This window comes from Eretmochelys imbricata, chromosome 11, assembly GCF_965152235.1.
Source record: "Eretmochelys imbricata isolate rEreImb1 chromosome 11, rEreImb1.hap1, whole genome shotgun sequence".
NCBI lineage: Eukaryota > Metazoa > Chordata > Testudines > Cheloniidae > Eretmochelys > Eretmochelys imbricata.
Genome location: NC_135582.1, coordinates 52,836,336 through 52,863,762, shown reverse-complemented (window position 1 = coordinate 52,863,762; position 27,427 = coordinate 52,836,336). Strand labels below are relative to the sequence as shown.

The 27,427-nt window shown below is 43.3% G+C and overlaps 1 protein-coding gene across 4 annotated transcripts in view; it reads right to left on the bottom strand.

Moving 5' to 3' along the window:
* Positions 1 to 8,511, bottom strand: part of GLS (glutaminase) — a 105,565-nt gene extending 97,054 nt beyond the window's left edge. For 3 of the 4 annotated variants that reach the window (XR_013347555.1, XM_077830483.1, XM_077830484.1), the window contains exon 1: positions 8,146 to 8,511. Coding sequence is in view for 2 of the 4 variants with exons in the window: in XM_077830483.1 (XP_077686609.1) it covers positions 8,146 to 8,453 (308 nt within the window). In the remaining 2 variants the exon portion in view is untranslated. Of the gene's footprint in view, positions 1 to 7,808; positions 7,896 to 8,145 lie in introns of all 4 variants that reach the window. The other variant, XM_077830485.1, reaches the window with a different exon arrangement.
* Positions 8,512 to 27,427: the final 18,916 nt, after the last annotated feature.

Genomic DNA, 27,427 nt, shown 5'->3' with positions numbered 1-27,427 from the left:
TAAATGATGCAATGCTGGCTAGTGTACAGACAGGCTGGCAACTCAACAAAGACAAATACGTGCAACTACACCAGGAAAGTTAGAGAACTTTCTTCCATGCCACATTTTGCATTTTTATAAAAGCCAAGCACTTAGCTTCTGAAAAGACTATTTCTAGACTTCAAAATGTTATACATTGTTAAAGCTGTAATTCTACATTTCAATAACCCAAAAGTACGCAATTTTTATTTCATATATTTTAGGAGTTACAATACTATATACATTCGAAAGTCCAGTGTTATCGACTTTTGACCTTTTTACAGAGTTTCAAACTTTACAGAGTTTCAGTAAATTTCCCAATAAACTTTCTGAATTATATACAATGTTTCCCTTAACAAAAAAAAATTTGATTTCTGGAAATTTGAAATTGAGATTTCAATCTTTGCTGTCACTTGGGCAATGGATATACTTACAAATATTTTATAGCGTGCAAAAAGAGCTGAAATCCATGAATCTGCTCTGTCACAAGCTTTATAATTATGACCCAGGAAAACTGCACCTGTCCTATTTATAGCAATGCAGATTTATGCCCTTAAACATTGAAATATTTGACAGTAAATTTCTTACCCCTACCTTTTGTAACATTTACACTTATTTCACAACTGAAGATTTTTTTTTAAATTCCCATCATATCTTTCACATCCATTGCTGTTAAATCAAGCTGACTGACCCAATATTTAACAATAAATTTGCACCAGCTGCCAAAGCAAATGAGGCTACTATTCAATATTTACAGAAAATGCTTTGTCAAATAGACTACCCTTCAATAAAGTTTATCAGTTAAAAGTGTAGAATAAGATGTTGCCCTTTTTATCAGTTCAATATTGTTAGTACATAACATTTGCTTAACCTAAAAGCAATATTTTAGCACGGTAACTAACACACTTAGCAAGAAAGTGTTATTCAGCATATGTTGCATAGAGCTAAGATACCGAAGTGGAGGGAACATGCTATTGCCATAGTTAGCTTAAAGTGGAATATCCAATTTATTCCCTGCTTTATGGTTTATACCATATTCTGAAAAACAAGGAAAAGAGTAGGTGTAAATTAATTTTAGGCAAGAAAGACTGAAGTAGATTTCACAAATATTGTTCTAGTCGATGGGCTGGAATAATGGAGGTTGCCCCACACTACCACTTAACAAAAAGGTTCTAGAACATACAGACCATGTGAGCGAGGATCCAGCCACCTCAACCTTGCCCTTATTCCCCTCTACCCCAACATGGAGCCAACCTACAGAACTGCAGGGCTGTTCACAAGAGTCAATCTCACACAAAATTAATAGATTGTTTTTTTAAATAGAAAACTGAAGTGTCAAATGCGCTGTTGATTTTTGTCCTAGAGGGTATGTCTACACTGCAGTTAGACAACCGTGGCTCACCTGTGTCAGCTGACTTGGGCTAAAGGGTTTGGGCAAAGGGGCTATTTAACTGAGGTGTAGAAGTTTGGGTTTGGGCTGCAGTCTGAGCTCCGGGACCCTCCAATCGCTCAGGGTCCTAGAGCCCAGGCTCCAGCGCGAGCCTGAACATCTACACAGCAATTAAACTGTGCCATGGCCCAAGGTGAAGTCAGCTGCCACAGGCCAACTGTAGGTTTTTAATTGCAGTGTAGACATACCCATAGACACCTACCCACTAGGAAACTGACTGAGACCATCAATTCATTTCACATTGGATGCTCAACCACCTTAATCTGGTGTTAACTTTCTTGTCATTACCACTACCTACCAGACAAACAATGATTAGAGCCATGAAGAAACTTCCTTATGAAAAACTGGTACTGTTTACTTTGGAGGGGGAGTGGATAACAGGGGACAAAACAGTTTATAAAATAACCAATAAGGTAAATAAATTGGTATGAATTGATCACTTCTATTCACCTTCGCATAATCCAAGAATAAGGAGCTCACAGCAACTGAAAGGTGGCAAATTTTAAATTGATACACACATCTCTTCCACGCCAAGTAAAATTAGCCTGTGAAACTTGTAGCCTCATCATATTATAGATGCTAAGAGATTAGCTGGATTCAAGAGGACTAAATATGTATATACATCCAGAGAGATGTAGCAGTAAAGACATTATTAAAAAACCACACCCCAAAAACCAGAGTTTTGGGAGGGTTCAAAAGTTGCTATTTGAGGGCATGAGCCAGTTTCTAACTGACAGGGATTAGGAAAAAGGCTTTCCTATACACCTGCATAATTGGGTTTCTTGAACCTTCAGTACTGACCACTGTCAGATACTGGATCAAATGAACCACTGGTCTGTTCCTGTATGGCACTTTCTATGTAACCTGGGCTGGATTTGAAAATAAATTAACTAGGTAAAGATACACTATATTATTAGAGTCTAATCTCACCCTTTAAAACCATCCACATCACTTGTAAACCGGCCTTGAAAGTTATAAAAGCACCATTAATAGAGAACCTAAGTAACTATTTTACTGTATTTCAGAATCATAAACCAGTGTCCTGGGTCAGGGCTATTGTGATCTACCTATGACTTTAAGTCAGCTCTGCTCACAGTGTTTTGGTATTTTTAAAATAAAGAACCTAGATAACTTATGCATAAAGTGGTTGTGGCACAGAGCCAGTGACGGTTGGGCAACCAGCAGGTTAAGTGACCCAAAATCAACTTTTAAGGACATATTAAAGAGGTACTGAAATGGTAAATGGGGCCATTCCTTGTAGATAGTTATCAAAGCCATGTTAAACATGAGAGGTCTGTATTGTTAGAGAATTAGACTAATTGTATTTGTCTGTGTTTACCTACATCTGTTAGAAATTTAACAATGTGATTTAATTATCTTGTAGATGTTAAACTTCTGTTCTTATGATAGTTCATCACTATATTATATTGAGCCAGAGATCAAAAGGGGATATTAACATTTAAATGAAACTTGTGGTGTAATATCATTGTCCTTATTTCTCTTTGACGTTTGTAGTAAACTACTTATGAACCGTTTGAATGTTAATTGCCTTATGCTAATCAATGCAACTAGTTATCAGTGTATGCCTAGGAAATGGAGATTTCCTTCAAAGCAACAGTGTATATTACCCATTCTTCCAACTGTCCTGCTATGACAAGAGGCTTCTCAGCTTGCTTGGGAATTGAAAAGAAGGTCTCGGGCCTAATCCTTTTTTATCTAAGATCTGCTTAAACGTTGTCAGGGGAAGTTCCAGTCACAAGACTGAGATCTCCAGGTGTGCCCTGGACTACCCCGACAAATTCTCATGGAAAAATTTGAACAAACTCTACACATGGACTGCCTATTGGACTATAACCTAATTGAACTGATTCTGGAAGGAGTTTTACAAATCAGCAGCATGTCATCTCGCTATGAAACTGACCCAAAGCTTTTATTCTTATCTGTATGTATAACATTCTTTTCTTTCTTAAATAAATCTTAGATTAGTTAACAAGACTTGGCTGTATGTATGTATTTGGGCAAGATCTGAAATATTAATTGACCTGGTGGGTAATGTGTCTGATTTCTTGGGGCTAGTAGACTATCATATATGGTGAATAAGATTTTAAGTAATGCTCACTACGTTAGACTTGGCTGTCTGGGTGGGAGCCAAAAGCTAGATTGCTTAAGAGGAGCTGTATTTTAGCTTCTTGAGAATCAGTAAGGTATTACAGAATCTGTTTCATCCCTGGGTTGGTAAAATCTAATTATAGAACAAACCACCAGTTTTGCAGATCATCTGCCCTAGTCTTTGCAGCTTGCCCTGAGTATTCTCAGTGTGGCCCCTCTAGTGACCAGGGCCACAGTGGTCTCACGTCAATAAAAGATTTTCTTTCCCCTGCTCTAAAATACAAGAGGTAGGAAGAATCATGTGCATTATGCTGAAAATAGAATTCAAGGAAACATCTCAGTACATTCAGGCTAGACACAGCCAAGTACAGAAGTTCTGGAAATACTGCTTTTGGCCCATGACGTAGACTGAATGACTAAAACAGCCATGACAACTTCTGCAGATTCTTGTACCCTAAAAATATGACATTTTAAAAAAATTATTTTACAGCTGTTTCATATGCAGCCCAGTTGTCTCAAATCTACACTTCTCCCACAAATATTTTTTCTGATTTTATAAATAGGAATTTACACAAAATCCTAAAAAGAAGTATCACTCAGTCTATCACAGGAAAAAAATTACAAATTAACAAGCCGAGAAACTATGTATGTTTCTAACATGACAGAACTTCTCTATTTCTGAAAGAAGTTCCCCCTGTTTCTGGTGTACAAAGATATTTGATTGAAAATTATATATAATACACAAAAAACTACATTTCAAAGTTATTAAGATTGCAAAGTCAACTACTCTAAAGTTACAATACGCCAAATTTACAGTTGTTCAACCTTAATTTTGCCCCCCTGTGCATCCATCCTGTGAACTGAATGAGACAAGGATCGTGTGGAAAACAAATAATATGATCGAGTAATCAGACTACCATAACACATATATATATATATGCACAAAAGGGAAGAATTAAAGTTGAACAGGTACTTATAAATTTGGCATTTTTTAAACTTTCAAGTGCTTGGCCTAAATAACCTTTCTTTTCATGATTTTTTTTTTTTAATATGTAATTTCATACATAGGCTTCATACATACTTATTCTAAACCTTCAGCACTGCACCACAAACTTTTCCCACTTGAGCTACAGAACTAACTAGCTGACAGGAGCAGAAGGCTGTGCATTTCAAAATCATGAGCAGCAGTAAAGGCAGACCCTGGAGCCATTCAGTAAAACAAAGTTCTATACTGGATCAGATAATTGGTCCACCTCGTCCAGCGTCCTGCCTCCTACAGTGGGTACTACTATTTGTTTTAAATAGCTACTATAACAACTCTGGATTTTCTCGTTATCCATGTAGGCACCTAATCTCTTTCTGAACCCCACTAAGCTATTCACCTCCGTTACTGTGCAGCAGTGAGTGCCACAAGCTATACTGTATGAAAAAGCACATCTCTTTATGTTTTTGATTTGTCATCTTTAGTTTCATTAAATGTCCCCTTGATCTTATTTTATGAGGAAAGAAAAAGAAAAGTTTGCTATCTTTTCAGTAACAGCAGATAACCTAAAAAAGACTGGTGGGATCCACAGACTAGCAGTACCTCAGCCCACATCCTCAAAACAACCAAGGCAGCATGTAAGAGAATCAGAGCAGGAGACAATTGTTTGTATTATACACACACAAAAATTTTCTATATTGCACTTTACACAGAGCTACATTCTATATAAACATTACCTAAAACCTTGTTCGTCTCTAAGATGCCACAAATACTCCTTTTCTTTTTGCGAATACAGACTAACACGGCTGCTACTCTGAAACTTTACATATGTTGGGGCTCAACAAATTTTTATGGAACAGTTAAACCCTTTTTTTTTTTAATTTCTCATTCTTTGCTTATTTATATATAGAAATATTTAAAGCCGAGCTTGGTATGCCTGTGATGCTTGTGCAATAGATCAATCTTCTGAAATCATGCATTAAGAAATTCCCAACTAGAAGCATCCAGCACTGAGCAGTTTGGCTGAAAAGTTGTGATAATTCCAGCACCGCCTACTCAGCTGGAAAAAGAGTATTTGGAAACTGGTTATTTATTTATAAATCACTGCGTAATTGTCTTGAATTCTGGCCATTCTAAGAAACTACTCTCTGTGCATTAAGCACTAAAGCTTGAAGTACGTACTGACTATTAGATACATCCATGCTTCAAAGAACACAGTGAGAATGATTTTTAAAATGTGGCTTGTGATTTTTTAGCCCCACGTGTGATCAAACAGGTTTTTTTTTTTTTAAGTCATATCAAAGTGATTAGACATTTTATTATTTACAATTTGCACTAGTAAATTGCACTGCATTGATACAGGTTATACAGGTGAAGTCTGTAAAATAATATAACTACTTTGGAATAAGAATTCAAATTAGGGAGTTAGGATGCTGCCCTTTCTGCATCCGTAACCATACGGCGTACGTTTCTCTCACTGAAATATGAAATATTATCTTGACATTAAAGTTCAATAATTCTATGAACTGCATTTAGAACCACCATGGAAATTAATGACAGGTTTCAGAGTAGCAGCCGTGTTTGTCTGTATTCGCAAAAAGAAAAGGGGTACTTGTGGCACCTTAGAGACTAACAATCATGGAAATTAATGTTACATTATTAATTTATATTTACAATCATTCATGAAACTATACCCAAATAGCAAACTTTGCCTGTGCACAAAATATACTATGCATACACATTGTGTGCATAAGAATAATAGGAGTTTAATTTAGCACAAATTTCATACACCCAGTACTGGGGATGACCTGCCCTCACATAAGCTAAAGCCTGAGGAGAAAGAGAAGCAACACACAGAGCCTTACCCGGTGCTCTTGGCAGTGCGGCTGTAGCGCCGCCAGCCACCAGTGCTCCAGGCAGCACGATAAGGGGGCAGGGGGGCTTGGATAGAGTGCAGGGGAATTGGGGTGGTGGTCAGGGGTGTGGATAGGGATCTGGCGGTCCGAGGGCAGGGAAAAGGGGGGTTGAATGGGGGCAAGGGTCCGGGGATGGGGGGTTGGATGGGACGGCGGGGGGCAGTCAGGGGTGGAGGGTCCGGGGGTGGTGGATGGGGCAGAAGTCCCAGGGGGCCATCAGGGTGGGAAGCAGAAGGGGTCGGATAGGAGGCGGGGGCCAGGCCACACCTGGCTGTGTGGGGAGACACAGCCTCCCCTAACCAGCCCTCCATACAATTTTGGAAATCCCATTTGGCCCCCAGGCCAAAACGTTTGCCCACCCCTAAGCTAAAGGCCGATATGAAAGATGGAGTCCTTCAGATAGACATTTTAGCATCTTTTCTTTTCCCAGCAGTCAGGGCATTTGTGAGGTGCTCAAGTTTTTAAATGAATGTGTTGTTCCCTAGACCTTAATAATGAAAGTCCCACTCCCCTTTGTGGTTTGAACCCTTTCCTAGCTAATACGTTTAGCTCAGTGAGCGATAAATGTTAAGCCCTCTCAGATATGAAAATGAGTTTAATGAAATCAGCTTTTGGCTGCTCTCTGTCATTTTCAATTCCCCACCCTCATAGGACCATGAGACCAACACACACATTCCGATCAATCCACCTAGCTACTCCTCTAGCCATACGCCATGGAAATCAATGTAAACATCTATAATCAACATTCACATTAATTCTACTTCTATTAATTATAGGTTGGACATCAGATAATCTAATGGTTAACTGCTAAAAATCACCAGATATAGCAGTGTAATTGAGAACACCATTAGAGAACTGACCATACTGTACTTGACAGTACTGAGGTTACCTTTAATAATTAGTACAAAAGGTACATAACTTTACTTCTAGTACTTTTGTTCACACAAAATACCATTCTAACAAAAAAGCATTACTACTATGGTCTTATCTGAACTGAAATGTATGTATTTCCTGCTCAACAGCACTACAGTGCTTTTTACAGAAAAATATCCAACTATCTTCAAGCAGGCAATATGTTCAAGACTATCACTGGTCTCCAGTTTATAGCAGCAACCATTTCCCCCAGACTACAGATTCTGACATTCCCCCCATTCGGATTACAGCAGATAATTTATAGGCCATTAAAAATAGCATGTTCATAATCTGCTGAATCCTGATGAAATTTGCTGATGCAATCCACTGCACTTCAGTACAGAAAGATCCATTAAAATATCTTATTTTAATACTAGAATTAAATAAATTTACACCAGACATTCAGAATAGAAGCCTGTACCAGAACTATTTTGAGATTTTTTCCTTGATATTGATGGACACTGCAAGATTTCTTTCGGCGTGTCTGCAGCATTTATCTGCTTCCGCCCTTGAGGGAGAGAGAGAGATGCGCACAGGAGTCAATACACAAAGACGATGGTAAAAAAGTGTTTAAGTGAATTTTGTTTCATTCTCTGCCGGGCCCGCGAGCGGTGACCCCGCTCTGCTCCGCGCGCAAGACGGGGCCCGCCACACAGCGCAGGCACGGCCCGCCGCCAGCGGCATCTCCCCGCGTGGCCAGCGCCCCGGCCCGGCCCGGCGCCGCCCGCCAGCCCCCGCCTCCCGCCCCAGAGACTCACTTGTCCCCGCCGCCTCCCGCGAGCTCCTGGCCGCCGTTGTGGTTGTTGTTGTTGCCGGTGTCGGCGGGCGGCGCCCTGGCGGAGAGCGGCGGCCCCTTGCCCGGCTCCTGCAGGGCCCCCTCCGAGCGGGTGCAGACGCTGCGGGCGGGGGGCGGCGGCGACAGCCGCCCGGGGCTGGGGAGCGAGCCGACGCCCCAGGCGGCCGCAGCGAAAGGGGCTGGCGGTCGCCTGATCACGGAGCCTCCGGCCCCACCGGGCTGGCTGAGCCGCAGCAGCTCCCGGAACAGCGCAGAGCTCCAGAGCCGCATCCTCCCGCCTCGCTTGCCTCCGCCGAGTGCTACGCTCCAGCCGCCCGCGAGCCAGCTCGGAGGCGCCCGCGCTCGCCCCGCCCCGCGCCTGTTGGCTCCCGCCGCCTAGCTGTCAGGCGCTTTGCCAGCCCATTGGCCGCCGGAGACGCCACTCACAATCCGCCCCGCCCCCTCAGAGAGCGGACTCGAAGCTGTGGCGCACTTGGTGTCTGAGGTTGTTCCGTTGAAGTCAACGGCGGAGCCTGGGGGGGAGCGGGGAGCGGCCGGGCCCGGCTGGGGAGTAGGAAGAGGGGTGTGGCAGGAGCCTCCCTCAGAGCGCGGAGGGTGGCGGGGGCTGCCGGCTGCGGGGACGGTAGCGCCGCGGGGGCAGCGTGGGGACCAGCGGGGCTGTAGACGGAGGAGAGCTGCAGCTGCGGGCGGAAGGGGAGCAGCCCCGGGAAAGCGGGAGGGTCTCGGCCCCACGCCCGGGCAGGTCGCCACGTAGACGGGCGCACTGCGGCCGTACCGAGCCCCGCCGCTGCTGTTCACAGCCGCCCTCGCCCCCTCGTGAGCGCTACAGCGCAGTCCATTCCCCCCCGGGAGGGAGATGGGCCTTCGCAGACAGCTGAAGGGTGAAACTGGTGGGAGAGCTGAGCGCCTCTCCTCTGCACAAATACCCATAAAAACTCAGGGCTTGAGACCTTTCTTGGAGGGGCAGAGCTGGAACGATAGCTGCTGCTGCAGCACCAGGGAGAGCAGAGCTACAGAAAGCTTCTATTGCAAAAACTTTACCACCTAAATCAGCCTTCTTCCTTTCCACCCCCAAAGAGCTCAGCGTAGGAAAGTTTACAGTAAGAGAGGGGGAAGGTTTCCATTGTAAACCGAAGAGGAAATAAAAAGAGTTAATGGCTTTCTGCTAACATTGGTTGCAGCACTTTCTATTCCGGTTTCTTTTACGACGTGTTAGAAATGGATACGACGCTTGATCTTAGCCAAGGCCAAGCAAGAAGCTTCTCTCCGCTAGAAGTAGCAGGGAGTTATGTAATGTCACATGGAAGTTACCATGGGTACAAATGACAGGTTTCAGAGTAGCAGACGTGTTAGTCTGTATTCGCAAAAAGAAAAGGAGGATTTGTGGCACCTTAGAGACTAACCAATTTATTTGAGCATAAGCTTTCATGGGCTACAGCTCACTTGATTGGATGCATTCAGTGGAAAATATAGTGGGGAGATTTATATACATAGAGAACATGAAACAGTGGGTGTTACCATACACACTGTAAGGAGAGTGATCACTTAAGATGAGCTAATACCAGCGGGGGAGGCAGTTGGTCAAACTGGACAGTCTCTACGTAAAAGAATAAATGGACACAAATCAGACGTCAAGAATTATAACATTCAGAAACCAGTCGGAGAACACTTCAATCTCTCTGGTCACTCGATTAGAGACCTAAAAGTAACAGTTCTTCAACAAAAAGGCTTCAAAAACAGACTCCAACAAGAGACTCCTGAATTGGAATGAATTTGCAAACTGGATACAATTAGCTTAGGCTTGAATAGAGACTGGGAGTGGATGGGTCATTACACAAAGTAAAACTATTTCCCTATGTTTATTCCCCCCCCTCCCCCCACTGTTCCTCAGATGTTCTTGTCAACTGCTGGAAATGGCCCACCTTGATTTTCACTGCAAAAGGTTTTCTCACCCCCCACCCTCCTGCTGGTATTAGCTCATCTTAAGTGATCACTCTCCTTACAGTGTGTATGGTAACACCCATTGTTTCATGTTCTCTGTATATAAATCTCCACACTATATTTTCCACTGAATGCATCCGATGAAGTGAGCTGTAGCTCACGAAAGCTTATGCTCAAATAAATTGGTTAGTCTCTAAGGTGCCACAAGTACTCCTTTTCTTCATGGGTACAAATGACTTCCATGAAATATCAACTGTACTGCCCCCTAATGGAGGAGAGAAGACAAAATAGTTGGCAAATAGATTGACATGGATTACAGACTCACCATGGTACCAGAACAACATACTGAGTGCCTTTGGACTAATTTTTTGTCAACGACCTAATTTAATTATTCAGTTAGGTTTCAGTGCTTTTCAGTAAGCCTTTTTCTAGATACTTACTGTGATCATATACATAATACAGGAATTTCTATGAAAATATTAAGATTGATTAAAAGGAAAACAGTAGTACAGGAAGTGGTTAATAATCCAGTTATAGTAGCTACAGACTCAGTGGTAAAGTTCTTTGCATCTCTACAGGCATATGTTTGGTCTGTCATCCTTAAAATCTATTCTATTTGAAGCACAACTTTTATCCTCCTGCATGCTAAACCAGCTCTGAATTTATTTATAATAGTAAATGGGTTATAATAGGAGTTATACTTTTTCTAAATTTATGGACATAAAAATCCAGATTCAGACCTGGTATAAGCAGGTGTAATTACACAGAAGTCACCAGTTGTGTATATAAACCAGGGGTGGGCAAACTTTTTGGCCTGAGGGCCACATTGGGTTTCCAAAATTGTATGGAGGGCTGGTTAAGGGAGGCTGTGCCTCCCCAAACAGCTAGGTATGGCCCAGCCCCTGACCCCTATCCAACCCCACCTGCTTCTCGCCCCCGATGGCCCCCCGGGACTCCTAAGCCATCCAACCCCCCATGCTCCCTGTCCCCTGATGGCCCCCTCCACGACTCCTGCCCCATCCACCGCCTCCTGCTCCCTGTCCCCCTCTGGACTGCCTGCCCCTGACTGCCCCCTGCCGCCCCATCCAACCCCTCCTCTCATTCCTGACTGCCCCCCACCCCGGAACCCATGCACCCATTCAACCCCCCTGTTCCCCACTGTCTCACCGCCCCGCCCCCTGCCCACACCCCCTCAAATTCCCCTGCCCTCTATCCAACCCCCCCTGCCCCCTGACTGTGCTGCCTGGAGCACCGGTGGCTGGCAGCACTACAGCTGCGCCACCCGGCTGGAGCCAGCCCCGCCACTGTGCAGCACACAGCACCGGGTCAGGCCGGGCTCTGCAGTTGCGCCGCCCACAGCATTGCACCGGCAGCGCAGTGAGCTGAGGTGCGGAGGGGACGGGGAGACAGCGGGGGAGGGGCCAGGTGCTAGCCTCCGGGGCCAGGAGCTCAGGGGCCGGGCAGGAGGGTCCCGCGGGCCGGATGTGGCCCGCGGGCCATAGTTTGCCTGCCTCTGATATAAACCCAAATGGCTAAATATACCAGACACTGCATTGTGGAAGTATCAGTAAATAGCAATACAAAAATAGCATGTAGACACTGTACTTAGTTAAGTTTGTTGTGAAGGCCAAGACCATAACAGGGTTCAAAAAAGAATTAGATAAATTCATGGAGGATAGGTCCATCAATGGCTATTAGCCAGGATGGGCAGGATGGTGTCCCTAGCCTCTGTTTGCCAGAAGCTGGGAAAGGGTGACGGGATGGATCACTTGATGATTACTGTGATGGGTTGGATCACAGAAACGCCTTGGGAACTGCCAACTGATGTGCTGAGACTACCCCTAAGCCCATTTTCCCTGGCAGCTTGGGACTTCAGTGCCCTGCCTGGTTTGAGCCAGACACGCTTGCCTCCTACAAACACAGACCCAGGTCTGAACCATGTCTCCCAAAAGCTGCAGGCTAAACTGAAAACAGCTTAAGAAATGTTCCTGTTTCCAGTACTCAGATACCCAACTCCCACTGGGGTCCAAACCCCAAATAAATCGCTTTTACCCTGTATAAAGCTTATACAGGGTAAACGCATAAATTTTTCGCCCTCTATAACACTGATAGAGAGATATGCACAGCTGTTTGCCCCCTCCCCAGGTATTAATACACACTCTGGGTTAGTTAATAAGTAAAAAGTGATTTTATTAAATACAAAAAGTAGGATTTAAGTGGTTCCAAGTAATAACAGATAGAACAAAGTGAATTACCAGCAAAATAAAATAAAACATGCAAATCTAAGCTTAATACAGTAAGAAAGTGATTACAGATGAAATCTCACCCTCAGAGATGTTCCAGTAAGCTTCTTTTATAGACTAGCCTCCTTCTAGTCTGGGTCCAGCAATCACTCACACCTCTGCGGTTATTGTCCTTTGTTCCAGTTTCTTTCAGGTATCTTTTGGAGGTGGAGAGGCTACCTCTTGAGCCAGCTGAAGACAAAATGGAGGGGTCTCCCAAGGCTTTATATAGTTTATCCTTGTGGGTCTAAACCCCTCCCTCCCCCTGTGTAGAATCCCCTCTACAAGATGGAGTTTTGGAGTCACATAGGCAAGTCAAAAGAAAAGGAGTACTTGTGGCACCTTAGAGACTAACCAATTTATTTGAGCATGAGCTTTTGTGAGCTACAGCTCACTTCATCGGATGCATACTGTGGAAACTGCAGAAGACATTATGTACACAGAAACCATGAAACAATACCTCCTCCCACCCCACTCTCCTGCTGGTAATAGCTTATCTAAAGCGATCATCAAGTTGGGCCATTTCCAGCACAAATCCAGGTTTTCTCACCCCCCCACCCCCATACACACACAAACTCACTCTCCTGCTGGTAATAGCTCATCCAAAGTGACCGCTCTCCCTACAATGTGCATGATAATCAAGGTGGGCCATTTCCAGCACAAATCCAGGTTTTCTCACCCCCCGCCCCCACACACAAACTCACTCTCCTGCTGGCAATAGCTCATTCAAACTGACCACTCTCCTTACAATGTGCATGATAATCAAGGTGGGCCATTTCCAGCATAAATCCAAGTTTAACCAGAACGTCCACACGTTCGGGGAACGGGGGGGGCTGGGGGGGGGTAGAAAAAAACAAGGGGAAATAGGCTACCTTGCATAATGACTTAGCCACTCCCAGTCTCTATTTAAGCCTAAATTAATAGTATCCAATTTGCAAATGAATTCCAATTCAGCAGTTTCTCGCTGGAGTCTGGATTTGAAGTTTTTTTGTTGTAAGATAGCGACCTTCATGTCTGTGATTGCGTGACCAGAGAGATTGAAGTGTTTTCCGACTGGTTTATGAATGTTATAATTCTTGACATCTGATTTGTGTCCATTTATTCTTTTTCATAGAGACTGTCCAGTTTGACCAATGTACATGGCAGAGGGGCATTGCTGGCACATGATGGCATATATCACATTGGTGGATGTGCAGGTGAACGAGCCTCCGATAGTGTGGCTGATGTTATTAGGCCCTGTGATGGTGTCCCCTGAATAGATATGTGGGCACAGTTGGCAAAGGGCTTTGTTGCAAGGATAGGTTCCTGGGTTAGTGGTTCTGTTGTGTGGTATGTGGTTGTTGGTGAGTATTTGCTTCAGGTTGGGGGGCTGTCTGTAGGCAAGGACTGGCCTGTCTCCCAAGATTTGTGAGAGTGTTGGGTCATCCTTCAGGATAGGTTGTAGATCCTTAATAATGCGTTGGAGGGGTTTTAGTTGGGGGCTGAAGGTGACGGCTAGTGGCGTTCTGTTATTTTCTTTGTTAGGCCTGTCCTGTAGTAGGTGACTTCTGGGAACTCTTCTGGCTCTATCAATCTGTTTCTTCACTTCCGCAGGTGGGTATTGTAGTTGTAAGAATGCTTGATAGAGATCTTGTAGGTGTTTGTCTCTGTCTGAGGGGTTGGAGCAAATGCGGTTGTATCGCAGAGCTTGGCTGTAGACGATGGATCGTGTGGTGTGGTCAGGGTGAAAGCTGGAGGCATGTAGGTAGCAATAGCGGTCAGTAGGTTTCCAGTATAGTGTGGTGTTTATGTGACCATTGTTTATTAGCACTGTAGTGTCCAGGAAGTGGATCTCTTGTGTGGACTGGACCAGGCTGAGGTTGATGGTGGGATGGAAATTGTTGAAATCATGGTGGAATAGGCAAGTCACACGTCCATGAATGACTTAGTTCTCTACAGGAACGTTCCCAGGAAAGCTCAGATGTGGACTGGCGTCTTATCAAGGTCCATTGTTCGCCAATTACTTCCATTTACTTGAATAACCCCCTCACACTATGTTGATCAAATTTGCCTTAGGTGCTTTCTACAGCACACGCTTTAAATACAAGCACAGAGCCAATGCTCATAACTTCAGTTATAAAAATGATACATGCATATGAATAGGATGAATACATGCAGTAGAACATAACCTTTGCAAAGATATGTTACATGGCACATGTAGCATAAAACATATTCCAGTTATGTCCAGTTATTTACATTCATAAGCATATTTCTATAAATCATTATGGGGTGCAACATCACAATTACCTGGTCTGTTCATTTCCTCTGAAGCTCCTGGCATTGGCCACTGTCAGAAGACAGGATACTGCGCTAGATGGACCTTTGGTCTGACCCAGTATGGCTGTTCTTATGTTCTGATATTCTTAAGTACAGTATTTTGTTTATATTGAATCTATGAAATTAGAGTCCAGGATTACTCTGTATGGGAATCTGAAGCCTGTTATGTCTGAAAAGATGGAAACAGCTAACCACTGGTAGTGGGCTCTTTATGTTCAGGATATCACCAGGTTCAATCATCATTGGGAGTTGCAGTCTGTTACCATCCAATTTCTTAAACTGTCAGCCATTTTCAGCTTCTTCCTTTTTTAAACTCAGATGCCTTTATGAAATACTCAAGCAACAGCATGGGCTTTCAACTACAAATGAATATGTATTTTCAGAAACTACTGACTGAGAGAAGAATAAAAATTCCCAATGTCTGTCGATTTCAAATCAAAATTCAAGACAAAGCAAATCTGGAGTTTGTGACAGGACTGTTGTTCAGAGGCCTATATGCTAAGTTGTCCAAGGTATCAAAAGTCCAGCTCAGACTATTATATAGAATTGTTTAGGAAAAGGTACAAAAGGGAGACAGACTGAATTAAAGCTAACAAAAAGGTCTAGTGATAATGCCCAAGGACTGTGTTGATATGATGAATGGTAAACAAAAGGAGAAAATAATGGGAAATTAATGGTGGGTCAGAAATTAGGTCTAATTAGTAGGCAAAATAATCACAGGATGTACTATTCTATCTATCACCCCCTTTTGGGGGTCCTTAAAAGACTCTTTGGAAGGGAAACAAAGCACCGGAGAACATGTGAATTTAAAGAATCCCAAGAAGCCCATCATGGCTGAAACACCACAATCCACCTTGACAGCAGTAGACCTTCAGTATCCTGGCCAGCCCTGAGACAGGGTCAGAGAACAGATGACATCACCACCTCCACTGGCTTCAGCTAAGTATTGCACAATACCTGAAATGTAAGAATTGCATTCCTTTTGTCACCCCCTCCCTGATGTGTCCTTTTCCTTCCCCATCTTACTATTTATCTTTCTCATTTTGCCTTTTGTTTAATAAGAGTCTGGCTCAGCTAGCCATGACTGCATGTTTTCTAAGAGTGCTGTGAGCTATGACCAGAGACGCAGATAAAAAGCAGTGGCCTAAACAGCCCAATGCTTGAACAAGTTTGTCAGGTCTTGGAGTGGCTAATCAGACCACGTGCTGTGCCTGTGTTTCTCTTGCAGTGAGGTTGCAAGTAGTCAGCCCCAGAAAGAGATGCTGCATGTGCTATGTTTGCTATTCTTTTTTCTCTTTTTTTTGTGTTTGTCTTGAAGATAATGGGATTGGACAAACAACATTTAAGCCTATCACACCTAACTTCTTTTTGGGGGAAAAGAGAAGACAATTACCACCTAGACTAGACAGCTCTGTGTTGATGGCCCATTAAAAACACTTCACTCTAACAAAGGTCCATAGAAGAAACTCATCCTGCCCAGATAGTTCTCTCTCAGCGTGCCTGAGACACTGAGGGGCCAATGGCCAACCCCTGTAACTCAGCAAACCATGTAAGGACATGTGATATGCTCATATGACCCTGGACTCCATCTTGGGCCAGTAATTTTCCATAAACGGGTTATGGGCTTTGTTTCGCACAGTAAAATTCCAAGCACATGGCAGAGGATATATAAAGACATCTCTAGTTTGTCTTCATTTCCTGCTTCATTTCTCTGGACTGGACTTCTAACAAGGAAGTTCTAAACAAGGACTGATGACCCCCAATCTGTTTGGTGATTCCAGAGAGAATTTTGTAAGCTAGCAGTGTATTCTATTACAGTTGTAATCCTGATCTATGAACAGTGAAAATAATTTGTATGTATATGATCATTTAATGATTCAATAACTCCCTTTTATTTCTTTATTATATTTTTTAAATCTTTAGTTTTTAGCTACTAATGGATTGGCATCAGCATGGTTATTGGGTAAGATCTGAATTATATATTCACCTGGCTAATTAGCTGATCCCTTAGTATTGGAAGGACACTATCTCTGATTAAATTGGTTTTCAGGAACCACTCACCATAAAGTCCAGTGTTGGAATGTTGAAGGAGACTGCATTTTTGACTTCTTGTTAACCAGTGTGGTGATACAAAAGTTCACTTTTGTCACTGGCTTGGTATAATCTAATGATAAAATAACCAGAGAGACAGTTTGGGGTGAGTCTGCCCTATTTCTCATCAGTCTGTCCTGACTTGGGCATGCTCAGCTGTCCCACTGAGCCGTGGTTGAGGAGAAGGGGGTAGTTCTGGGTTAAGGTGACCTTTCTAGGAACATTTCTTACAAATGCCTTATTATAAGGTATTGATATTTTATTCTTCCCCTTTCAAATGGGAGTTTTACTTGCCTTGTTATAGCAAAGTGCACCCGTAGGACTACATAAAACAAAGAGGGCAATTTTTGTAAATTGTTTGTGTATGTGCCTAAAGTTTTAGATGATCAAAGCACACAAAACAACAGAACAATCTTTGCTCATTGCTTACAACTCTCACTCACATCAACACCAGTTACTCTGCAAATAAAATATAAGTTTTTTGGAAGCAAATTTAAACTTGTTTTAGCCTGACAAACTGTGCCTATAAAATAGGCCTCTGTGGTCTCACCCATTACTAGACAGACACACTTAAAATATCACTAGAGATGTATAATGTAGCCCTAAGGTTAGTTCATATAAAACAATGCAAAGCAGTTTCAATTCTAATGTTTTTATTAAAATTACCCAGTATACTCCCTGTAACCAATTATTGAGTCCCACTCTCTGTGATGTTTGGTAGGCAAGAAACAGTTTCAGCGTTTCAAAGATACCCAATGAGTATATTAGTTTCAAGGTTAGGGTAAATTCTTCAGTCTCTGGCAAACTCCAGGGCCATTTCAGTTCCATTAGGCCAAGAAAGCCAGAGCCAGATTCTGATTTGGTTACATCAGTATAAATCCAGAGTCCTGTAACTGGCTTCAGTGGAGCAGCTCTGGATTTTCTCTGCTCTAACAGAGCAGAATCTGACCCTCAGATTCTCACTTCTGGACAGGCCATTGCTTCTTCTGGTATATTGTTCTTTTACACTTTTCTATAGTGGAAAGTTTGAACTTCCTAGATTATCTTAACCATCTCTATCACCCCTCATCAGCAGCTCAAGCTCCTGACCAAGGCCTCACCTGCTCTTTATCTTCTCCCCAATCAACTGGCATTTCAACTGCTATGAAATTCTCCTGTCCATTGTTATTCTGCTCCCTAAAGGAGCATCAAAAAACTTTCCGTTGTTTAAACCATTCTAACTATAGGCAAGACATATCTCAGAAAGAGAGGCATTATACCCTTTTGCATTCTCTCCACAGGATCTCCCACTTCAAGGTCGCAGTCATGGATAACATTTCCAGTATGTGCATTTGATCATTAAGGGTATGTCTACACTACCCGCCAGATCAGCGGGCAGTGATCAATCCAGCAGGGATCGATTTATCGTGTCTAGTCTAGTAATCGACCCCCTCCCCCTCCCGCCCAAGCACTCTCCTGTCGACTCCTATATGCCAGCTCCACAAGAGGCGCAGGCGGAGTCGACAGGGGAGCGGCAGCAGTCGACTCACCGCTGTGAAGACACCACGGTAAGTCGATCTAAGTAGGTCGACTTCAGCTATGTTATTCACGTAGCTGAAGTTGCATAACTTAGATCAATCCCACCTCTAGTGTAGACAAGGGCTAAACGTGTATACGGTCCTATAGACACTGACAAAATTCCCCATTGATTTCTATTGTCAAGGTGACGTCTCTTTGTGGCAGCTGCACTCTTTTGCAAACCAGCTGCTGAACAGCAAATGAGGTTGAAAGACTTGTCTACATCATCACTTCCTTTACTATATGTGTGAAAGAAAGTGAGATGTTGCAGTATATAATAGTTTGGAATAGGTTCTCCCAGAAACATTTAATCATTCCTCTGAATATTGTTTTCTGTTCAGATCTTAGAGTCTGAAGATTGTGGGAAGGAAACATACCATACAACAGCTATACTAAAGGTCAAGGTATTCTCACCTCATCTACATTATAAAGTCTTGCACATAATCTTGCCCCCTTATCTCTGCTTTCATTTCCCCCTAGTCTTCCTACTACTACTTATGCTCTTCCCAATCCTCTCACCTTACTCCTCTCCTTATCTCCTTCTGCTATCAGCTTTGTGCCCTTCCTCTACGTCATATACTGGGAACAGTCCTCCTACCTCATCTACCAATTATCCTCTATTTTCACCATCAGATCTCTTAAGATTCACTTGAAGAAATCCCTGCTTCCTTTCTTTTCAGCATTAAAAATCCCCCTGACCTCTTCTTTCTCTGTGTTTTCCTGTATTTGTCATGAGAGCAGAGAATGCAAGTTCCTCTGTGTTTGTAAACATACAGCGTAAATGTACAGATCAGTAACAATACACTTAATAAAATTTCAGGTTTCAGATTCACATAGCACCAGGCAGTAGTGACTCCCTTCCCACTCTGAGTGCCTTACCCCAGACTACATACTTCTCTTCAGGCCATCACTACTTGCTCTCACTATATTAAGCACAAGAGGGTTCACACACAGTCATGGATACACTAAAGGCCCTTAGTCTGAAATTTTAAGAGGTATATTTCACAGGGACCATCAGAAGTATCGCAAGATCACCAGCAAGAATATGAAGGTTTGCATGTAAAATCTCTAGAATGAAACTGGTTTCTTCCTCAGATTTTGTTTTTTCTCTTGTCTTGTCAAGCACAACAGGTGCTAGCACAGTGTCAATGGGAAACCACCATTTACTAATATTTTAAATAAAAACCCAACACACGTAACTCTAGGCCACGGCCATGAAAAGCATGGTATAAGATGGCTTTTAGAAGTAGCAAAAGATGATGATCATAGGATCATAAAAATGTAGGGCTGGAAGAGACCTTAAAAGGTCATCTAGTCCAGCCCCCTGCACTGAGGCAGGACCATAGCTAGACGATCCCTGACATGTTTGTTTAACCTGTTACTAAAAATCTCCAGTGAGGGGTTCCACAACCTCCCTTGGAAGCCAATAGCCCTTATAGTTAGAATTTTTCTCTAATATCTAACTTAAATCTCCCTTGCTGCAGATTACGTAGATTATTTCTTGTCTTATCTTCAGTGGACATGGAGAACAATAGATCACAGTCCTCTTTGTAATAGCCCTTAACATATCACTGTGACGTTCCCCTCTGGTGTTGTCTGGACCAGTGGTCTGCTAGGTCACTCCAATCCTTGAGTCTGGGAATCAGCCTTACCCTGCTCTGCTGTGAGAACCCCCACTCCTGGGCTGTTCACGCACAGCCTCTGGCATGTAAGCTGTTCCCAGCAACTTACAACCGAATGACACTAGCCAATATCTTCAGTCCCAGACACAACTCTAGGAACCTCCATCTTGCAGTGTCCAGTTGTGCCCGCTGGACACTGCAAGCTTATACGCATTCGTCAATTTAACAAAGAAATTGATATGTACCAGGCTTGTTATGCCAAGGGGCGTCTCTGACACACTTCAAACCAAACATGCTGCTTCAGGTAGAATAAACAAACAGATTTATTAACTACAAAGATAAATTTTAAGTGATTATAAGTGAAAGCATAACAAGTCAGATTTGGTCAAATGAAATAAAAGCAAAACGCATTCTAAGCTGATTTTATCTTTTTCGATGCCCTTACAAACTTAGATGCTTCTCATCACAGGCTGGCTAGTTGCTCTTCAGCCAGGCTCTCCCCTTTGATCAGCGTTTCAGTCGCTTGGTGTGGTGTCAGTAGATGTAGGTGGAAGAGAGAGAGAGCTTGGCAAACGTCTCTCCCTTTTATCATGTCCTTTCTTCCCTGTTGGCTTTGCTCCCCCACCCCCTTCAGAGTCAGGTGAACATTACCTCATCACAGTCCCAAACGGACCAAAGAAAGTGGGGGGGCGGGTGACTCACTCAAGAGTCTAACAGATCTTTTTGTTGCTAACAGATCCTTTTGTAGCTGCCTAGGCCAGCGTCCTTTGTTCCTGTGAGGCTGGGCAGGGTTTGTCCCATACGTGTCCAGATGAGGTGTGAACTGCCTCTCTGCTCTTGGAGAGTTTTTGCTTGGGCTTATTTTAAGCCATGAGGATACATTTTCAGCCTCATAACTACATACATGAAATTATAACCTATAACATTACTATAACATTACTGGTTTCAGAGTAGCAGCCGTGTTAGTTTGTATTCGCAGAAAGAAAAGGAGTACTTGTGGCACCTTAGAGACTAACCAATTTATTTGAGCATAAGCTTTCGTGAGCTACAGCTCACTTCATTGGATGCATAAAGTGGAAAATGCAGTGAGGATGTTTTATACGCACAGACCATGAAAAAATGGCTGTTTATCGCTGCAAAAGGTTTTCTCTCCCCCCACCCCACTCTCCTGCTGGTAATAGGTTATCTAAAGTGATCACTCTCCTTACAATGTGTATGATAATCAAGGTGGGCCATTTCCAGCACAAATCCAGAGTTTAACAAGAACGTCTGAGGAACGGAGGAGGGCTGAGGGGGGTAGGAAAAAACAAGGGGAAATAGGTTACCTTGCATAATGACTTAACCACTCCCAGTCTCTATTCAAGCCTAAGTTAATTGTATCCAATTTGCAAATGAATTCCAATTCAGCAGTCTCTCGCTGGAGTCTGGTTTTGAAGTTTTTCTGTTGTAATATCGCAACTTTCATGTCTGTAATCGCGTGACCAGAGAGATTGAAGTGTTCTCCGACTGGTTTATGAATGTTATAATTCTTGACATCTGATTTGTGTCCATTTGTTCTTTTACGTAGAGACTGTCCAGTTTGACCAATGTACATGGCAGAGGGGTATTGCTTGCACATGATGGCATATATCACATTGGTAGATGTGCAGGTGAACGAGCCTCTGATAGTGTGGCTGATGTTATTAGGCCCTGTGATGGTGTCCCTTGAATAGATATGTGATTATCATACACATTGTAAGGAGAGTGATCACTTTAGATAAGCTATTACCAGCAGGAGAGCGGGGTGGGGGGAGAGAAAACCTTTTGAAGTGATAAACACCCATTTTTTCATGGTCTGTGTGTACAAAACATCCTCACTGCATTTTCCACTTTATGCATCCAATGAAGTGAGCTGTAGCTCATGAAAGCTTATGCTCAAATAAATTGGTTAGTCTCTAAGGTGCCACAAGTACTCCTTTTCTTTTTGTGAATACAGACTAACACGGCTGCTACTCTGAAACCTGTCATTATGCAAGGCACTGCATTTAGCCGTATGGAGTGGAAATCTATCAACTGCGTGAAAAAACTTGTACAGATACAGACAGACAGCACCTTCCTCTCCAAATGCAAACAGATGGACATCTTACCAAAAGGACTGAAGGTAAAAAATCCATTACAATCTACATACCACACAGACTATGCTGACAGTTTGTGCCACACGCTCTCAAAGAAACTGCGGAATCACCTGATCAACATCCTCTACAGCAAACAGGGAAAGATTAAGAATGAGCTCTCAAAACTGGATACTCTCATAAAAAAACAACCTTCCACATAAACTTCCTCATGGCTGGACTTTACTAAAACTAGACAAGCCATTTACAACACACACTTTGCTTCTCTACAAAAGAAAAAGGACACTAAACTTTCTAAACTACTACACGCCACAAGGGGCCACAGCAATGGTTCCCTCAACCCACCCAGCAATATTGTTAATCTATCCAACTATATTCTTAGCCCAGCAGAAGAAGCTGTCCTATCTCGGGACCTCTCCTTCTGCCCCTCCACCCCCACGAACACGATACAGTTCTGTGGTGACCTAGAATCCTATTTTCTACATCTCCGACTCAAGGAATATTTCCAACACTCCTCTGAACAACATACTAATCCACAGAGACCTCCCTACCAAAAGACGGATTCTAGGTGGACTCCTCCTGAAGGCCGAGACAGCAGACTGGACTTCTACATAGAGTGCTTCTGCCGATGTGCACAGGCTGAAATTGTGGAAAAGCGGCATCACTTGCCCCACAACCTCAGCCGTGCAGAACACAATGCCATCCACAGCCTCAGAAACAACTCTGACATCATAATCAAAAAGGCTGACAAAGGAGGTGCTGTTGTCATCATGAATAGGTCGGAATATGAACAAGAGGCTGCTCGGCAGCTCTCCAACACTACTTTCTACAAGCCATTACCCTCTGATCCCACTCAGGGTTACCAAAAGAAACTACAGAATTTGCTCAAGAAACTCCCTGAAAAAGCACAAGATCAAATCCGCACAGACATACCCCTGGAACACCGACCTGGGATATTCTGTCTACTACCCAAGATCCATAAACCTGGAAATCCTGGCCGTCCCATCATCTCAGGCATTGGCACCCTGACAGCAGGATTGTCTGGCTATGTAGACTCTCTCCTCCGGCCCTACACTACCAGCACTCCCAGCTATCTTCGAGACACCACTGACTTCCTGAGGAAACTACAATCCATCGGTGATCTTCCTGAAAATACCATCCTGGCCACTACGGATGTAGAAGCCCTCTACACCAACATTCCACACAAAGATGGACTACAAGCCGTCAGGAACACTATCCCCGATAATGTCACGGCTAACCTGGTGGCTGAACTTTGTGACTTTGTCCTCACCCATAACTATTTCACATTTGGGGACAATGTATACCTTCAGATCAGCGGCACTGCTATGGGTACCCGCATGGCCCCACAGTATGCCAACGTTTTTATGGCTGACTTAGACAACGCTTCCTCAGCTCTCGTCCCCTAATGCCCCTACTCTACTTGCGCTATATTGATGACATCTTCATCATCTGGACCCATAAAAAAGAAGCCCTTGAGGAATTCCACCATGATTTCAACAATTTCCATCCCACCATCAACCTCAGCCTGGACCAGTCCACACAAGAGATCCACTTCCTGGACACTACGGTGTTTATAAGCAATGGTCACATAAACACCACCCTATACCGGAAACCTACTGACCGCTATTCCTACCTACATGCCTCCAGCTTTCACCCAGACCACACCACACGGTCCATTGTCTACAGCCAAGCTCTACGATACAACCGCATTTGCTCCAACCCCTCAGACAGAGACAAACACCTACAAGATCTCTATCAAGCATTCTTATAACTACAGTACCCACCTGCTGAAGGGAAGAAACAGATTGACAGAGCCAGAAGAGTACCCAGAAGTCACTTACTACAGGACAGGCCTAACAAAGAAAATAACAGAACGCCACTAGCCATCACCTTCAGCCCCCAACTAAAACCTCTCCAACACATCATCAAGGATCTACAACCTATCCTGAAGGACGCCCATCACTCACAAATCTTGGGAGACAGGCCAGTCCTTGCCTACAGACAGCCCCCCAAAACCTGAAGCAAATACTCATCAGCAACCACACACCACACAACAGAACCACTAACCCAGGAACCTATCCTTGCAACAAAGCCCATTGCCAACTGTGCCCACATATCTATTCAGAGGACACCATCACAGGGCCCAATAATATAAGCCACGCTATCAGAGGCTCGTTCACCTGCACATCTACCAATGTGATATATACCATCATGTGCAAGCAATGCCCCTCTGCCATGTACACTGGTCAAACTGGACAGTCTCTACGTAAAAGAACAAATGGACACAAATCAGATGTCAAGAATTATAACATTCATAAACCAGTCGGAGAACACTTCAATCTCTCTGGTCACGCGATTACAGACATGAAAGTTGCGATATTACAACAGAAAAACTTCAAAACCAGACTCCAGCGAGAGACTGCTGAATTGGAATTCATTTGCAAATTGGATACAATTAACTTAGGCTTGAATAGAGACTGGGAGTGGTTAAGTTATTATGCAAGGTAACCTATTTCCCCTTATTTTTTCCTACCCCCCTCATCCCCCCTCCGTTCCTCAGACGTTCTTGTTAAACCCTGGATTTGTGCTGGAAATGGCCCACCTTGATTATCATACACATTGTAAGGAGAGTGATCACTTTAGATAAGCTATTACCAGCAGGAGAGTGGGGTGGGGGGAGAGAAAACCTTTTGCAGTGACAAACACCCATTTTTTCATGGTCTGTGTGTATAAAACATCCTCACTGCATTTTCCACTTTATGCATCCGATGAAGTGAGCTGTAGCTCACGAAAGCTTATGCTCAAATAAATTGGTTAGTCTCTAAGGTGCCACAAGTACTCCTTTTCTTATAACATTACTGTAACAGCAATGCTCAGTGCATCATGAGCCTTCCAAAGACACCTGACATGACAAACTTTGCATTGGATACCATACAATCATTTTAAAAGGATGAATATGGGGACCCTGGGTGTTCCCCTGAGGTATAGAGCGTCACAATCAGGTTCCTCCTCAGTCTTCTTTTCTCAACTCTACACACACACAATGTGTTTTTGTTAACCTTTTCTCATAGGTCAGGTTTGCTAAACTTTTTCCCTTTTTGTTGCTCTCCTCTTGACTCTCTCCAAATTTGTCCACATCCTTCCTAAAGTGTGATGCCCAGAACTGAACACAGTACTCCAGCTGAGGCCTCACAACTGCTGAGTAAAGCAGGACAGTTACCTCCCATGTCTTACACACCGCACTCCCGTTAATACATCCCAGAATTATATTAGCCTCTTTCACAGCTGCAACACATAGTTGACACATTTATGATACACTATCACCACCAGATCCTTTTCAGCAGTACTGCTGCCTAGCCAGTTGTTCCCCATTTTGTAGTTGTGCATTTGATTTTTCCTCCTTAAGTGTAGGCTTTACACTTACTTGTCTTTACTGAATTTCACCTTATTGATTTCAAACCAATTCTCCAATTTGTCAAACTTGTTTTGAACTTTCCTCCTCACCTCCAAAACGCGTGCAATCCCTCCCACCTTGGTGTCCTCCACAAATTTTATAAGCATAATCTTCACTCCATTTTCCAAGTCATTAATGAAAATATTGACTAGTACCGGACCCAGGACAGATCCCTATGGGACGCCACTAGATAAGTCTCCCCAGTTTGACAGCGAATTATTGGTAACTACTCTTGAGCATTGTCCTTCAGCCACTTTTGCACCCAATGTGATCCTAAGAATTCACCAGTGCCAACTGGCAAAGGGTTCACTGTTCCGTCAGCAGCTCCTATGAGGCCCAACAAACTCACTACACCAAACACATTGCTGTCAGCACTTATCTATAAAGAATGTCATGTGAGATATCAAATGAAAGCTGGTGACACACTGGTCAGTAACATCATTGTGAAGTGCATGTATTAACACTATATAAGGAATGATGTATACCTACTAATATTAGACTTTAAATCTGTAACCAAACAAAAGGAGAAACAGATTTCTTCCAGACCAGAAGGAATCTATCGCATGTAGATTAAGCAGTGTGAAACAAGAACAATGGGAGCTACATTTGCATGTAAAATTGAAACAGGTTGATGGGGGGATGGGAACTCAACATGGTGCCAACACAGCGGGAACAAAACAACAGGAATGCATTTCAAAGGACAAGGAAATCACCCCATTATCCATTTCACTGAGGAACAACGTTGGTGGAAAGGAGTGATTCATGAAAGAATGGATCCTGCAGCTCTGCAGAAAGACTTTGATGGAAAGAAACTGCTTTAGACAAGGGTTGTAATCTAATAAATCTTAGTCTCTAGAAAGAAAAGGAGGACTTGTGGCACCTTAGAGACTAACCAATTTATTTGAGCATAAGCTTTCGTGAGCTACAGTTCAGCTGTAGCTCACGAAAGCTTATGCTCAAATAAATTGGTTAGTCTCTAAGGTGCCACAGGTACTCCTTTTCCTTTTGCGAATACAGACTAACACGGCTGTTACTCTGAAACCAGTCTCTAGAAAGCGCATTATACTTTTGTTTTGTGGGTAACCATTTCTGTTTCCGTTATTCTCACTCAATACTCACTTGAATCTGTTCTTTGTTAATAAACTCATATTTGTTTTCACTATAAATAGATTACAGTACTGTACTGATATATTTCAGAGTAACAGCCGTGTTAGTCTGTATTCGCAAAAAGAAAAGGAGTACTTGTGGCACCTTAGAGACTAACCAATTTATTTGAGAAAACCTGGATTTGTGCTGGAAATGGCCCCACTTGATGATCACTTTAGATAAGCTATTACCAGCAGGAGAGTGGGGTGGGAGGAGGTATTGTTTCATGGTCTCTGTGTATATAATGTCTTCTGCAGTTTCCACAGTATGCATCCGATGAAGTGAGCTGTAGCTCACGAAAGCTCATGCTCAAATAAATTGGTTAGTCTCTAAGGTGCCACAAGTACTCCTTTTCTTCGTGCTGATATAGAGGACCTGAAACCTGAGCTGTAACCCTCCATCTGTGTGTATATTGTCTCTTTGAGAGGCAACTTACCTGGTAAAATCTGTGAGTGTCCAGTGACAGGGACTGTATGCTACAGGGAAACGCTCTTCTAACAGGATCCAGGGATTGAATTGCACCTACTGTTAACCTGCAAAGCAAAACAGAACTGTCAGAGTCCTGAGAAGAGTGTAGGAGAGCTACCAATAGACTCCTTCATGCTGGAGCTGTGGGGAGGGGGAAACATGACAAATTGAACCACAATCTGTGTGCCTGGAGGAAGCCTCACACCCACTTTATAGTAATCTGATCTAGACCACA